General features: G+C 37.0%; 1 protein-coding gene across 1 annotated transcript in view; it reads left to right on the forward strand.

Annotated features, from left to right (window-relative positions):
- Positions 1-9,963, forward strand: part of C8H11orf65 (chromosome 8 C11orf65 homolog) — a 99,340-nt gene extending 89,377 nt beyond the window's left edge. The window contains exons 6-8 of the mRNA XM_032640911.1: positions 1,235-1,405; positions 7,477-7,532; positions 9,896-9,963. Coding sequence (XP_032496802.1) covers positions 1,235-1,405; positions 7,477-7,532; positions 9,896-9,963 — 295 coding nt within the window. The remainder of the gene's footprint in view (positions 1-1,234; positions 1,406-7,476; positions 7,533-9,895) is intronic.
- The last annotated feature ends 7,476 nt before the right edge of the window (positions 9,964-17,439 follow it).

The raw sequence follows: 17,439 nt of genomic DNA on the forward strand, positions 1-17,439 counted from the left end.
ATGGAGAAAAGACAGTCTTTTCAATAAGTGGTGCTGGGAAAACTGGACAGCTCCAAGTAAAAGAATGAGATTAGAACATTTCCTCATGCCATACACAAAAATGAACTCAAAATGGATTGAAGACCTAAATGAAAGATCTAAAACCATGAAACTCCTAGAAGATAACATAGGCAGAGGTGGTAGTATTATGATCATCATTTGGAGGAAGAGGACACATGCTCAGAAAGGCTAGCTTATTTGGCAAAGATTATATAGCTAGTAAATTATAGAAGCAAGATTCAAAGCCAGGTAGTTTGATACCAGTCCTTGTTCTACACCACCTCTAAGCCACTTCCAATAAATGAGTGTCAAATTAATAAATTAATACAAAATTTCAGAATAGGTTAATCTTTAGAAAGGAATACCAATGTAGACCTTAAAATGGAAAACAAACAAACAAACCAAAAACCCCAGTATATTTTAATATTCCTGGTACTAACTTCTCTCTACTTAACTCATGTTCGGTGGGTGCATTCATTTATGTGCTCAGACTAATATAAGATAGAACAGTGTGCCAAAGGAGTCTGAACTTGGAGTCAGATTTGAATACTGGCTCTGATATATACATGTTTACTACTTACATGATCCTGAACAATTTCTTAACTTTTCCAAGTCTCAATTTTCTCATTCATAAAATGGGAATAAAAATAACTGTGACAAAAAAACTAAAAAGCGATCTTTTTAAAGAGAATTAAAAATTATGTATAAAAAGTACCTGACACAAAAGAAGATGTTAATATAACTCTTCCTTTTACCTCTTACTCTCGTTCCTTTTTCCCCTTCCCTTCTTGCATCCTATCTGCCATTAGCCACATGACTTTGTAAAGGTTACTCTTCCAGGATTTATTGCATCACCTATGAAACAATTTGGGTAGTTATCTCCAAGATCCTTTGACTCTATAATTCTATGATTCAGTGATTTAATACTTAGCTTTTCTTTGTATCACAACAGTACAACTTACTGAGAGGTGATTTTGAAATGAGGCTTCTCTTGGTTAGTGTGGCTGATTAAGTTCTTTTGTTTTTTCCAGATGATGCCATCACATACAACTTGGCTTAGCAGTATTTGAATTAAATTGGATGAAAACTTGGTTTACTTTGTAAATAGTTTCACAGCAATAATATAGATTAACTGCATCCACTAGCAGTCACATATTTCAAAGGATTTATATCTCCCTTCCTTTCCTCTATGTAGGTACTACACAGGAAACCTGGAGGGTAAGTCAACAAATCCTGAAACTCTAGGTTTAATTCACACAGCAACAAAAGGGCTAATAAGAGCTATCGAAGATGGTGGAATAGATTCTGTGATGGAATGGGAAGTGGATGAAGTGCTGAACTGGACAAACACACTCAACTTTGATGAGTAAGTACATGTTGCTATTCTTGGGGAGCGAGGGCAGACATCAGATATTTTTCTTTCTAATATTTCCTACTCCCATGTTGAATCTTCAAAAAAACAACTTGAATATTTATTATCTGTCTAGAAAGAAAATAAGAGGAAATGAGGGAGAAAGATAAAAAAGGGATGATCTAAAAGTAGAAAAAAGAAAAATATATTTGGGTGTTCTTTATTAACAGACTTTATTCTTATGCCTTAGTCTAAGTCTGCTTTACTTCTTACTTTGGGATATAGAAACAAGGCTAAGAACATGAAATTAATAATATAAAAATTTCCTCAGCCTGTATTCACCAATCTTCCTGTGTGGGACATTAAAATATTATAATTTTTCAGTGACATACTTCGGCCCTTGAAAAACATTTTTAGGCTATTTTGTGTGATGGAAATTTAAAAATACTTCATATAGCCATCAGGGCAGTGCAAATCAAAACCACAATAAGATCCTATTTCATACCCACAAAGATAGCTATAATTAAAAAGACATATAGTACCAGTGTTGGCAAGGATGTGGAGAAATTGGAGCACTTATATACTGCTAGTGGGAATGTACAATGGTATAGCCATTTTGGAAAACAATCCAGCAGTTCCTCAAATGGTTAAACATAGAGTTGCCATACAAGCCAGCATTTCTACTCCTCAGTATATACACAAGAGAAATGAAAACACATGTCCATAAAAACTTGTACATGAATATTCATAATATCATTATTCATAATAACAAAGAATTAGAAACAATTTATTCATCAGCTGATGATTAAAATGTGATATATCCATACAATGGAATATTATTTGGCAATAAAAAAATGCTGATCATGCTACAACACTGATGAACCTTCTTAGTAAAAGAAGCCAATAACAAAGGACCACATATTTTATGGCTCCATTTATATGAAATGTCCAGAATAGGCAAATTATATGAAGACAGAAAGTAAATTAGTGGTTGCCTAGGGCTTAGAGATTTGTGGGGATTGGGAAGTGATGGCCAAGGGGTATGAAGTTTCTTTTTGGAGTAATGAAATGTCCTAAAATTGATTGTGGTGATGGATGCACAACTCTGTGAATACACTAAAAAGCCATTGAATTGTACACTTTAAATGGGCAAATTTTATGGGATGTGAATTATATCTCAATAAAGCTTTAAAAATATTCACTATTTACTCAGCTACAATAAAGAATGTGAATACTGCATGGATGAAGAGGAAGGAAAAATAACACAAAGATGGTGTAAGTAAAGAAACATAAGAAAAAGGAAGACATTTGGAAGAGGGAGATAAGAACATGAAATAGGAAAAATTAGGTTGACCACCATTGAAAAATAGACCAGAAAAAAGAGGCCAGAGGAAGCAGAGAACAATGAGAAAAAGGAAAGAGAAGAGAAACAAAGAAAAAAGGGAAAGAATGACTAAGAAAAAAGGAAAATGAGAAAACAAGAATAATAGAAAAAAAGATAATTATGGGAAGAATATATTAAAATAAAAATAAAAAAAGATAAGAAGGAATAAAGAGCTAATCACCCATAGTAGATGTGCTAAAATATTTTTTTAATAAATAGTGAAAAGATTTTATGACTAAATAACCCCAATATCTTGTCCAGACCATAGTACTGGGATTCCTTATAGACAGTACATTTGTGGTTTCTGAGGCACTGAATACATACAGATGGTAATAATGATGCAAGAAATGACATCCAAAGAAAGGAGTCATAATGCTGTACTTTTTCCTTTCCTAAGATGGTAAAGAAAGGAGAGAGAGGTAGGGGAGGTCCATTTTGAATGAGCTTATGAGGGCAGGATAGAGAATTCTCTCAGGAAAGCTTTTGAAATCCTGCTCTAGCCTTTGCCTTATACAGTTGGCTAATTCAGCAAAGGGCCAGCTAGCTTCAGTGAAAGATTACAAAATAATCCACACCCAGTATCCTATACTCTATCACTACTGGAATACAAAAGAATAAAACAATTCAGTTCAAAGGGAAGAAATAAATGAGCAACTCAGTCTACACAAGACTTTCCCCACTATCATCCCCTAACACCCTTCTCTGGTAGGTGAAGAAGATTCCTAATGGCTTCCCTTCATGGAGAAAAGGATAAAAACAGAATAAACCAGGAAAACTTGAAGTGTTTTTTTGGTATCATATACTCTACATGTTGTGGGATAAATACATCTAGCTTTGATATGGTGAGACCTAAATAGACTTTTCTCCAATGAAGATATACAGATTGCCAACAAACACATGAAAGGATGCTCAACATCACTAATTATTAGAGAAATGCAAATCAAAACCACAATGTGGTATCATCTCACACTGGTCAGAATGGCCATCACCAAAAAATCTACAAACAATAAATGCTGGAGAGGGTGTGGAGAAAAGGGAACCCTCTTGCACTGTTGGTGGGAATGTAAATTGATACAGCCACTATGGAGAACAGTATGGAGGTTCCTTAAAAAACTGAAAATAGAACAACCATATGACTCACCAATCCCACTACTGAGAAAACCGGAATTCAAAAAAGAGACATGTACCCCAATGTTTATTGCAGCACTATTTACAATAGCCAGGACCTGGAACCAACCTAAGTGTCCATTGACAAATGAATGGATAAAGAAGATGTGGCACATATATACAATGGAATATTAGCCATAAAAAGAAACAAAATTGAGTTATTTGCAGTGAGGTGGATGGACCTAGAGTCTGTCATACAGAGTGAAGTAAGTCAGAAAGAGAAAAACAAATACTTCATGCTAACACATATATATGGAATCTAAAAAAATGGTTCTGATGAACCTAGGGGCAGGACAGAAATAAAGACACAGACGTAGAGAATGGACTTGAGGATACAGGGAGGGGGAAGGGTAAGCTGGGATGAAGTGAGAGAGTGGCATGGACATATATACACTACCAAATGTAAAATAGATAGCTAGTGGGAAGCAGCTGCATAGCACAGGGAGATCACCTCGGTGCTTTGTGACCACCTGAGGGGGGGATAGGGAGAGTGGGAGGGAGGTGCAAGAGGGAGGGGATATGAGGATATATGTATACATATAGCTGGTTCACTTTGTTATACAGCAGAAACTAACACAACATTGTAAAGCAATTGTACTCCAATAAAGATGTAAATAAAAAAATAAAAATAAAATAAATAAAAAATGCAGATACCTCATGTTTCCAAATTATGTACAACCTCTATCAGTTCATTCTCTGACTTGAGCATAATTTGGCACCCACTTGGAATTGTTAGAAAGCAAGTTTTTCTACTGATCTCTAGACAACAAAAATTGCAAATGGAATCCAGCATGATTATTTGGGAATATTTCAGTAGTATTACTGACCTCAGCCTACTGATTACCTCAGGCAAGACAAGAATTTGCAAAGACCTTCCCCTAGCTGAGAGCAGACATTAGGAGAGCACCTTCTTCCCAGTGTATTTATGGTCTCCACAGTCTACTTTCCTCTTAGATCTTTGTAGTTGTCTAGATATTTGTAACTGGCTTTATAATAATACCTTATTTGATGAGAATTTCAAAGTCATTTTTCCCTTCAGAAGAATTGGTAGCCACTAATTCCTTGGAGAGTATCCTTCAAAATCTATAAACAGTTTTTGATTGTTGGACCATTAGAATGACATACATGTGTTGAACACTGATATTGAATGATACAAACCAGTTTCTTCCCAAAGGCTTTTGTGCTAGCCCCTTGTTATGACAGATGGATGCTCTCCTGGGAAGAAACCATGTACAACTTCAGATGCACAGGGCAACAATATCAATTGAGTACAATATTATTATAATTTTGAAGAATGGATTGGATAGAGCCAACTTCACTCTTGGACTCAAGGACACTGATGAGTACTGTTGCAAATTCTGTAGTATCCAGAGATACATTGCTGTAGGTGCTTAGAACATAAAGCAATGCCTGGATTGCTGTTACTGAGTCACCTACAATGCCACATAGTAGCTACTCTGCCTACTGCTGGCATTCATCCTGAGGCATTTTCAAGGGTGTATTCTCTAGCGAGATGGATGTTCCTCTTCTAGGATGTTCATATTTTTCAAACTGCATGTGAAATTTAACATAACCCATTAAGTCATCAGCAGCTGGGGTATCTTAAATAATTTCCTGATGTTCTATTAACCCTGTTGGTGAGAGCTCTCAGTGGGTAGTTTCTATGTCTGAAGCTGCCCCTTTGATTTCTAAGACAGGTAGTTATGTTGCCACTCTGGCTAGGGACTTTCCCCAGGCCATTAAGATATTAAATTTATACTCCTGAGGGATCCACGGTAGAGTCCACATATACTTTACTTTGCTAGTATCTAAAAAAAAATTTCAAAAATTTCTTAGATCAGCTCTATTATATAAACAGCATGATAAGGCTATAATCAGATTGTTGCTTCTATTTGTAAAGCTTTGATTTCTCATTGGCTACTGCTGTCATGTTCCTGATGAGAAGTTCTTTTTAAACAATTGAATACATTCATATCCTGATCTCAGGTAAAGCAGGGTCAGTGATCAACCTTAAATATGGCATAAGTTTTTGCCCCAGACTGTCAGGGTTTAGCATACAATTGATCAAAGGTCCTTTATCTTGGTAACTTGAAGATGGAATGAAAATCTTTCAGTATATGAATCTAAGGAAGCAGAATTATTGACACCCACTATTCATAGTGCTCCTGAGCAACCACTGAAAGCACAAAGTCTGCCTAAATTTAAGGTTAAGCCAGATTGAACTGTCAACTAAGAGGTCCTGGAAAGGGTTTAAACCACCTGCTATTATCTTGCATCTTTTCATTTAACAGTGACCCAGCACTATCTCATTTAAGGCCACAGAATAAAGTTCTTGGAGTAACAAGAGGTAGCAGTAACAAGAACGAGCTGACTTAGACACAGTATTTTATTACAATTAAACACCATTGCATAATATATACCTTCTCATAACAAAAAAATTCAGGAATACAAAGTTAACAAAAGTAAAATAATTCAAATGAAAATCAGTGTTTCCTGAATTACATGACAATTTTAATCCTCCTCTTCCTTTCTCAGCCAGCTTCCTTTTAGCACCTGCTGTGATCAACTCCTTACCTGATTTCTTGGGTACAGTTGTAAGAAAGGAGGCTTGGGAAAGGGGGATACAGAGACCAAAATGTGATGCAATAAATCACAGGAAACCTGGGCCTCGGAGCTTTCTCTCATCTTCTTAGTTCATCATACTTGTCCTTCCCTATCTACCTCTTCTCGGGCTACATCTGTCTCCCTATTTCAGTCTCTGTTTAGGGAACTGAAATGGCAACTGCATGTACCCTGCTTGAATATGATCTCATGTTTACTGGACACAGCAAAGACAGCACCATTTCTCTAATAAGATCATAAACCAAATGATTTAAATGTATACGTCAGAGACAGTAGGTCTGGCAATCCAGAACCAAGGAGAAGGTTTTGTTGCTGTAGTTTTCCCATGACTTTTTTCCTCTCAGAGTTTTCCATTCGTACTTTTAATTTAGAAGTTAACTAACATCTTAGTTGTCACTCAGTTGAGGATATGATCTAACAGGAATGGAACAGGATAAAATGAGGAGACATGTGCTGGTGGGAGGCCAAAGGGCACCAACGTGGTAGATGGTAGGCACCATTTTCATAACTCCTCCAACTCCTTGTCCTATGGGTTGCCTTAGGTGCATGAGAGCTACTTGGAGGTGGGAAAGTCAAGAAATTAAACATTTGGGCTTGGCGATGCAGGGGACACGGGTTTGTGCCCCGGTCCGGGAAGATCCCACCCACGTGCCGCTAGCCATGGCCGCTGAGCCTGCGCATCAAGAGCCTATGCTCCACAACGGGAGAGGCCACAACACTGAGAGGCCCGCGTACCGAAAAAAAAAAAAAAAAATGAAATTAAACATTTGGACTAGTGAATTTGTCACCATTAATCTAAGATTTCATAGATAAAGTAGAATTTTAGAAGTAGTCTAAGTATGTACTAATGAATCAATTTATTACTTACTAATAAATCAATTTAATTTAATGAATGTCTATGTAATGTGCTTAGGTACATTGCCAACTGGAAGGAAATTGCTACAAGCAACTCTTCAGCTAACTTCAAAAGTAGGTGTTTTTTTTTAGCAATAATGGGAAATTCTTATAAACAAAAACAATACTTTCCAGACATGTACACATTTCTAAGCACCTAACAAACACTTCAGCACTCTGCACAGTATATAGACATAAATAAATTTGCCAAGTCATTTTTGCCTTTATACATAAAATTGTTATTTGGGAATAGAAGGAAATTTTCTATTTTATTTAGAGTTGGATAACATGTTTTTTTAAAAAAAATGAATCCTCCTTTTAAAATGTTGCATATCATGTTTCAGTAATTTTTTTTCGGTATGCGGGCCCTTCACTTTTGTGGCCTCTCCCGTTGCGGAGCACAGGCTCCGGACGCGCAGGCCCAGCGGCCATGGGTCACGGGCCCAGCCGCCTCCCGGACCGGGGCACGAACCCTTGTCCCCTGCATCGGCAGGCGGACTCTCAACCACTGCACCACCAGGGAAGCCCTCAGTAATAATTTTTAATGAGCAAACTTCACTTGGCAAAATAAATGCTATTCCAGAAGTATCAATAATTCTAACATAGCCAAAGCCTAATTATAGTTTTCATATAATCTGAGTGTATGAGTTCTGTCCCACTGTCATCTGTGATTGGCAGTAAAACAAAGAGGTTATAATTATGGAGTGCTGATTCATAACTGCCTGGTTTTGATTTTGGGCTCTACTGTTTACTGTCTGTATGATCTTGGGCCAGTTACTTGGTCAATTTCCTCATCTATAAAATGAAAATAACAATAGTACCTAGCTCATATATTGTTGTGAGGTAATAAGAGATAATATATGTAAAGAGCATAGAATAGTGCTTGGCACATAGTATGTACTCTATAAATGTTAGCTATTATTAGCTTGAACCTATCCACTTATTTCCAACTCATTGCCACCACCACAGTCCAAGTTGCCATCATCCCTCTGCAGGCTTCTGCAATGGTCTCCAAATTTATACTCCTCCAGTCCATTCCCCACACAACAGGTAGTGATCTACAAATTTAAATCAGCATAATTAAAACAAAACACTTATTTAACAAACTCTTATTTAGCAATTACCATGTGGAAGTGCTGTCTTAGAGTGTTTTATAAAATTGATTCATTTGATCTTCAGAACAACCCAACGAGACAGGTTCTATTACCTACATTTTACAGACAAGCAAAGAGATGCCAAGTTACTTGTTCAAGGTCAGTTACTGTGAGGGCCAGGATTTGAATTGAGACTAGGTAGCTCTAGAACCCATACTCTTAACGACGACTACCTGTGATGCCTCTTATAGTTTTCCACTGCACTTGGAATAAAACCTTAACTTTATCATGGCACTCTGGCTCTGGTCTAGCTTTCCACCCTTATCATGTCCCACTCTCTCCCCCTGGCTCACAACCCGGCATCACTGGCATCTAGCCTGGTCCTCAAACACACTGTGGTTTCCACTTCAGGGGTTTAATGCAGTTGATGGCCTTCTGGAGAACAGGTTTAGGGTTAGGCAACTGTCGTCACTTGAGGGCAGGAAGTTATTTGTTTTGTTTGCTACTGAGTTCCCAATGTGTAGAACATAGTAGAGTCTCAATGGCAGGAATTTTGTACTTGAAAGGAATGACAAGTACAAAAATGGAAGCAGATAATATAAATTACTGAGCTAAAAGAGATTATTGTGAAAAGAAGGAAAGATACAGCATGGTAATTGGAAGGAGCATAAGAGCAAGTGAAAATTATTTTAAGTAATGGAGATCTGCATCATAACTGAAGGCAGTAGAAGGTGATATATTGAAGATGCTGGCATTGAAAAGAGGAGGGAATGTGTGCCACTTCTTCAAGAAGCATGAGGAAATCAAATCCAGAATTTGGAAGCTTTAGCTCTAGGGACAGAAATGGCTTCTCTTCGTTTGTGAATAAAGAACTGTTAGCTAATAGTTAATTGTGGAGTACTAACTAAATGCCAAGTTCTTTACATGCACCATCACACTTAGTTCTCACAAAAATATGCTGAGGCATGTGCTATTATCATCCCCATCTACCCCCTTTATAGATGAGGACATTGAGACAAAGGTTAAATAACTTGCTTCAAATTACAGAGCTAGCAAAAAAAAAAAAAAAAAATTACAGAGCTAGCTAGTAGTAGGTCAAACCCCAAACCCAGATCCTACAGAGCCTTTTGTAAAGATGGACAATAAAATATGGTAGTGAAAAGTAGGATGATCTCAGAATTTTGGACATTTATTGTTTCGGTTAAATAGGATATAAAGATATCTGCTCTAAGAGTGGTGAGAAGGAATGTGGAATAGACCTTACCTGGAATGCAGTAGCATATTGAATAAGTCTATATCCTGTCATATCTTGCATCTTTCTAAATATTTGTCATTCCTCTCTAGGTTTCAGGTTTGAGCAAGCACAGGAAAAAAAATATGACTATAAAGATATATTGGAAGAGGAAATGTGAACACAAGAAGTTACTTCATTTGACAATATTTATGAAGGACCAACTTTTACTAGACTAAGGCCTGATTCCACTTATGGAATATAATTATAACTATATAAAAATATAAAAATATATAATTATAAACTATAATTTCTTTTCTGAGCTTTAACCCTTCAAGCCCTGATTCCATCAGAGATAGTTTATTCTGGCTGGAATGACTTGTATATTCTTGGCACAGAATCTAGGCCAATTAAAAGTAAGGAGGATTAAACAGAAATAGAACATCAGACTGAATACAGTAGCCATGGAAAATGTAGAAATTATTCCCGGTATTCTGCGAAACTGTAGTATTCTAACAATCATACTTAAATAAAAATATTATACTTAGGTGCAAAACAACCCCTCAGTCTGATTGTTTTTCTTCTTTATTTGAAGCATTCTTTATTTGTGCATTTCTATCAGGCAGAGCCCTTTCTTCATTAAAAAAGAAAAAGGGCAGTGTAGCAAGTTCTCCTTTTATTAGAATGCAAAAGCCTTACTAGAATCCCTGGTGCCATTCAGCTTAGGCATCTTTGAACAAAACTGGGTTACAGGGGCACCATTAGCTAAAGGAGCCAGAAAAGCAAAAATCTATCTCTTAGTTTCCACAGTGGGAAGAATAGAAAACTGGAAATGACTGTTAGGTCAAGGAACAAAGCCTACCATACCCTCCAAGTCTGAATTACTGTACCTTCCCATAAAAACCCTCTACTACTAACCATCATCACACTTATCACACTGTAACTGTCTACAGTCCTAACAGACCAGAGGCTTATACTCCCAAGCATAAAAAATTCAGCAGTCAGAGACCTAATGTATATTTAAGAAAAAAAATCAGATTTATTCATATAATTTACATATACATTCACCTATTGTAAGTACTCAGTTTGACAAATACATATCTCTCTCTCTCTCTCTCTCTCTCTATATATATATAGTTATGCAGTTTTCACCACAATCAAGGTATCATGCATTTCCATCACCCCCAAACTGTACATCTTTGCAGTCAATCCACCCACCCCATGCCGTTCCCCTGGGACTGATCTCCTTTCAATCACTACAATTCTGCCTTTTCTAAAATGTCACATAAATGGAATGATACTATATGTAGTCTTTCTTGGTCTTGCTTCTTTAGAATTATGCTTTTGAAATTCATTCTTGTTGTTGCATATTTCAGTAGTTCATTGCTTTTATAATGGCTTATGTTCCATTACATGGCTATACCACAATTTCTTTAAACATTCAGCAGGTTGATGGACAACTGTTTTTTTCCAGCTTGGGATCATTGTGGATAAAGCTGCTATGAACATTCATGTACAAGTCTTTATGGGGATACATATTTTCATTTCTCTTGGGAAATAACTCAGAGTGGAATTGCTGAGGTAAACAATAACTATATGTTTAAATATCTATTATTTATTGAACTATACTTGCTTTACATTTCAGGTGTACATCAAAGTGATTCATATATATATATATATATATATATATATATATATATATATTCAGATCATTTTCCATTATAGTTTATTACAAGATGTTGAATATAGTTTCCTGTACTATACAGTAGATCCCTGTTGTGTATTTTATACGTAGTAGTGTGTATCTGTTAATCCCAAATTCCTAATTTATCCCTCCCCCTTCCCCTTTGGTAAATAAATAAATTTGTTTTCTAAGTCTGAGTCTCTTTCTGTTTTGGAAATAATTTCATCTGTGTCATTTTAATATTCACATATAAGTGATATCATAATATTTATTTGTCTGACTTATTTCACTTAATATGATAGGTCCATCCATGTTACCACAAATGGCATTATTTTGTCTTTTTTATGGCTAGTATTCCACTGTATATATGTATCACATCTTCTTTATCCATTCCTCTGTTGATGGACATTTAGGTTGCTTCCATGTCTTGGCTATTGAAAACAGTGCTGCAATGAACAATGGGGTGCAGTATCCTTTCAAACCATGGTTTTCTTCAGATATATGCCCAGCAGTGGGATTGCTGGGTCATAGGGTAGTTCTATAATAAGTTTTTTAAGGAACCTCCCTACTGTTCTCCATAGTGGCTGTACCAGTTTACATTCCCACCAATGGTGTAGGAGGGCTTCCTTTTCTCCACACCCTCTTCAGCATTTGTTATTTGTAGACTTTTTGATGATGGCCATTCTGACTGGTGTGAAGTGATACCTATTTGACTTTGATTTGCATTTCTCTAATAAGTAGCAATGTTGAGCATCTTTTCATGTGCCTGTTGGCCATCCTTATGTCTTCTTTGGAGAAATGTCTATGTAGGTCTTCTGCCCATTTTTTTTGATTGGGTTTTTTTTTATATTGAGCTGTATAAGTTGTTTATATAGTTTGGAAATTGTCAGTTACAATGTTTGCAAATATCTTCTCCCACTCTGTAGGTCGTCTTTTCATTTCGGTTAGGATTTCCTTTGCTGTGCAAAAGCTTTTAAGTTTAACTGGGTCTCATTTGTTTATTTTTGCTTTGTTTCCATTACTCTAGGAGACGGATCCAAAAAAATATTGCTGCAATTTATAGCAAAGAGTGTTCTGCTTATGTTTTCTTCTAGGTGTTTTATATTATCCGGTCTTACATTTAGGTCTTTAATCCAGTTTGAGTTTATTTTTATATTTGGTGTTAGAGACTGTTCTAATTTCATTCCTTCACATGTAGCTGTCCAGTTTTCCCAGCACCAGTTATCGAAGAGACTGCCTTTTCACAACTGTATATTCTTGCCTCCTTTGTTGTAGATGAATTGACCATACGTGCCTGGGTTTATTTCCGGGCTTTCTATCATGTTCCGTTGATCTACATTTCTTTTTTTGTGCCAGTACCATACTGCTTTGATTACTGTAGATTTGTAGTATAGTCTGAAGTCAGGGAGTCTGATTCCTCCAGCTCTGTTCTCAAGATTATTTTGGCTATTTGTGTTTCCATACAACTTTAAAGAATTTTTGGTCCAGTACTGTGAAAAATGCCATTGGTAATTCAGTAGGGATTGCACTGAATCTGTAGATCGCCTTGGATAATATGGTCATTTTAGCAAATGTTTATAAGAATCTATTTTTCTAAAGTGGCTGTACCATTTTGCATTTCCACCAGCAATGAACTTAAGTAGCTCCACTTGGTTTATGTCACTTTGTGCTGTCGAATGTTTTAATTCTAGGGGATGTATAGTGAATAGCATCTCATTGTGATTTTAGTTTGCATTTCCTAAATGACTTATGATATTGAAGATCTTTAACATGCTTATCTGCCACTTGGTATCTTCTTTGGTGAAGTATCTATTCAAATCTTTTGCCAGTTCTAAATTGTTTATTTCATATTGTGTTAAAAGATTTTTTAATATAGTCTAAAAACAAACCATTTACCAGATACTGTTTTGCCAGTCTGTGGGTGTTTTCATTTTTTTATGATGTCTTTTGAGGAGAAAAAGTATTTAATTTTAATAGAGTCCAAGTTACCATTTTTTCTTTTTTAATTTAATTTTTATTTTATGTTGGGATATAGTTGATTTACCATGTTGTGTTAGTTTCAGGTTTACATCAAAGTGGTTCAGTTATACATATATACATTATTTTTCAGGATATAGGTTATTTTTCCCATATAGGTTATTACAGAATATTGAGTAGACTTACCTGTACTATACAGTAGGGTCTTGTTGATTGTCTATTTTATATATAGTAGTGTGTATATGTTAATACCAAATTCCTAATTTATCCCTCCCTCCCACCTTTCCCCTTTGGTAACCAAAAAAAAAAAGTCTGTTTTCGATGTCTGTGAGTCTGCTTGTTTCATAGATATGTTCATTTGTGTCATATTTTAGATTCCACATATAAGTGATATCATATGGTATTTGTCTTTCTCTTTCTGACTTTGTTCACTTAGTATGATAACCTCTAGTTGCATCCATGTTGCTGCAAATGGCATTATTTTGTTCTTTTTTTATGGCTGAGTAGCATTCCATTGTATATATGTACCACATCTTCTTTGTCCATTCATCTGTCAATGGACATTTAGGTTGTTTCCATGTCTTGGCTCTTGTGAATAGTGCTGCTATGAACATAGGGGTACATGTATCTTTTTGAATTATAGTTTTGTCTGGATATATGCCCAGGAGTGGGATTTCTATTGGTAATTCTGTTTTCATTTCATGTGGTAATTCTATTTTTAGTTTTCTGAGGAACCTCCATACTGTTTTCCATAGTGGCTGCACCAACTTACATTCTCACCAACAGTGTAGGAGGGTTCCCTTTTATCCACACCCTCTCCAGCATTTGTTATTTGTAGACTTTTTAACAATAGACATTCTGACCAATGTGAGGTGGCACCTCATTGTGGTTTTGATTTGCATTTCTCTAATAATTAGCGATGTTGAGCATCTTTTCATGTACCTATTGGCCATCTGTATAAAACATCAACAATATTTCTTGATACCCAGGTTAAAGTGTCCAGACTATGCCCAAGATAGAGTTGCTTATGCTAAGCCCCATGTTAGTAAACCAAAACTTAAATTTCTGTGCTCGGCTCTCCCAGAAGAGGTAGGCCTATATCAACCAATCAGCACTTTCCTGCTCAGCAAAAATTACCTAACCTGGCTCCAAGACTTCCCTTTGCTCCATATAAGGGAAGTAACTGTTCTAACCAACTGACAATGCCCACTATAACTTCCTTGTTCCTGCTCACTTTGGTCTATGAAACCTCCTCACTTTGTACAACACTTCATACATTTGGTCATGTTGTATTATCTCTTTTATATTGGTGGAATTGACTCGTTAATATTGGTAAGGCCTTTTGCATCTATTCATGAACGATATTGGTCTTCAGTTTTGTTTTGTTCTTCTTGTAATTCTTGTATTTTTGACTTCAGGGTAATACTGGCTTCATAAAACGGGCTCTTCTAATATCAGGAAGAGTTTGTGCAGCAATGGTATGCCTTACTTAGAAGTAGAAGGCATTGACTCATCAGGATTATTTTCATTGTTTTTTGGCCTTTTTATGCCATGAATATGTTTGAGATGTCTATGAAATCCACTTGTCCATGTTGCTTTACACTGCAATAATTTAACACAATGTGAGGGCCAAGATGGTGGAGTACGAAGACTCTGAACTCACCTCCTCCCATGGAAACACCAAAATGATAACTACTTACAGAGCAACTATCTGTGAGAATGACCTGAAGACTAGCAGAAAAGATTTTCCATTAAAGAAGGAGCCATAAGACAGGTAGGAACGGTGGACATGGTATAGTCAGGACCCACAACCCAGGGTCAGCGACCCACGAATGGAAGGAATATCAGTATCACAGAGGTACTCCCCAAGGAGTGAGGGGTCCAAGCCCCACATCAGGCTCCCCAGCCTGGGGATTCTGCACTGAGAAGATGAGCCCCCAGAGTGTCTGGCTTTGAAAATTAGCAGGACTTAAATTAGGGAGAGCCAGAAGGCTACAGGAAACAGACTCCATTCTTAAAGGGTGCATGCAACATCTCACATGCTCTGAGTCCCAGTGCAGAGGCAGTAGTTTGAAAGGAGCCTGGGTCAGACCCACTTAGTGATCTTAGAGAACCTCCCAGAGAGGCAAGAAGCAATCAGGACTCCCCCTGGGGATGGAGGCATCAGCCATTTTGGGGAGCTTAATCTAGCACTGGTAACACCAGTGCCATTTTGGAATCCTCCCTCTAGCCTATTAGTGCTGGGGACCTGGCCCTGTCCACCAGCAGGCTGGCACTAACCCTGAGGCCTCAGCTGTACAGACAGCCATGTGGAGACCTGGCCTCTCTCACCAGTGGGACAGCACCAATCCCGAATGCCCCTGAGTCACACAGACAACCACATAGGAAGCCTACCCCACCTTCCAGTGGGCCCACAGCTGCCGTACAAGACATGGTCTTGCAGCCAGCGGGGTTGGGGCCAGCCACGTCACAACAGAAGCGCACAGGCAGCCCACGTAGGGGGTACACTAGAACATATACCTCTTAACCAGAGAGGAGTGTGCTGCTGCGCCCCACAGGATGTTTCCTAAATAAGGCTTGGGAAGATTGGGAAATGTAACCAACCTACCTAGTACATAGAAATAAACACAGAGAATTGGGCAAAATGAGAAGACAGAAATTTATGTTCCAAACAATGGAATAAGACAAAATATCAGAAAAAGAACTAAACAAAGTAGAGATAAGGAATCTACCAGATAAAGAGTTCAAGGTATAGATCATAAAGGTGCTCAATGAACTCTGGAGAAGAATGGAGAACACCATGACCATTTAAATGAACAGTTTGAAAATATAAAGAAGAACCAAAAAGAGTTGATGAATAAGATAACTGAAATAAAAAATATACTAGAAGGAATCAATAGTAGATTAGATAATACAGAGGAATGGATCACCAATCTGGAAGACATGGTAGTGGAAATTCCCAAGCTGAACAGAGAAATGAAAAAAGAATTTAAAAAAATGAGGATAGTTTACAAGACCTCTAAGACAACATAAAGCATACTAACATTTGCATTACAGTGGTCCTAGAAGAAGAGAGAAAGGGGCAGAGAACTTATTTGAGAAATAATTACTGAGAAATTTCCTAACGAGGGGAAAGAAACAGACATTCAAGTCCAGGAAGCACAGAGAGTTCCAAACGAGATGATCCAAAGATGTCCACATAAAGACACATTATAATTAAAATTGCAAAGGGAGTTTCCTGGTGGCATAGAGTTAGGATCCTGGGCTTTCACTGCTGTGGCCTGGGTTCCATCCCTGGTTGGAAAACTGAGAACCAACAAGCTGCATGGCATGGCCAAAAGAAAAAAATTAAAAAAAAAAAAAGTAAAATCGTAAAAATTAAAGAGAATCTTAGAAGTAGCAAGAGAAAAGCAATTAGTAACATACAAAGAAATCTCCATAAGGCTATCAGGTGAATTTTCAGCAACAATTTTGTAGCCCAGAAGGGAGTGTCATGATATATTCAAAGTGATGAAAGGAAGAAGCTTACAACCAAGAATACTCTAGCTGGCATGGCTATCGTTCAGACTTAAAGGGGAGATAAAGAGTTTCAAAGACAAGCAAAAGCTAAAATGGTTCAGCACCACTAAACTGGCTTTATAAGAAATGTTATAGGGAATTCCCTGCCAGTTCAGTGGTTAGGGCTCTGTGCCTCCACTGCAGGGGGCATGAGTTTGATCTCTGGTTGGCAAACTAAGATTCTGCATGCCACGTGGCATGGCCAGAAAAAAACAAAAAAAGAAACATTATAGGGACTTCTCTAAGCAGAAAAGGCAAGTCCACAGCTATAAAAAGGAAAATTATGAAAAGAAAAATCTCACTGGTAAAGGGAAACACACAGTAAAGGTAGTAGTTCAACCACTTATAAAACTAGTATAAAGGTTAAAAGACAAAAGTAGTAAACCATCTATATACACAATAAATAAAGAAATACACAACACAAAAAGATGTAAAATA

Source organism: Phocoena sinus, chromosome 8 (assembly GCF_008692025.1).
Source record: "Phocoena sinus isolate mPhoSin1 chromosome 8, mPhoSin1.pri, whole genome shotgun sequence".
NCBI lineage: Eukaryota > Metazoa > Chordata > Mammalia > Artiodactyla > Phocoenidae > Phocoena > Phocoena sinus.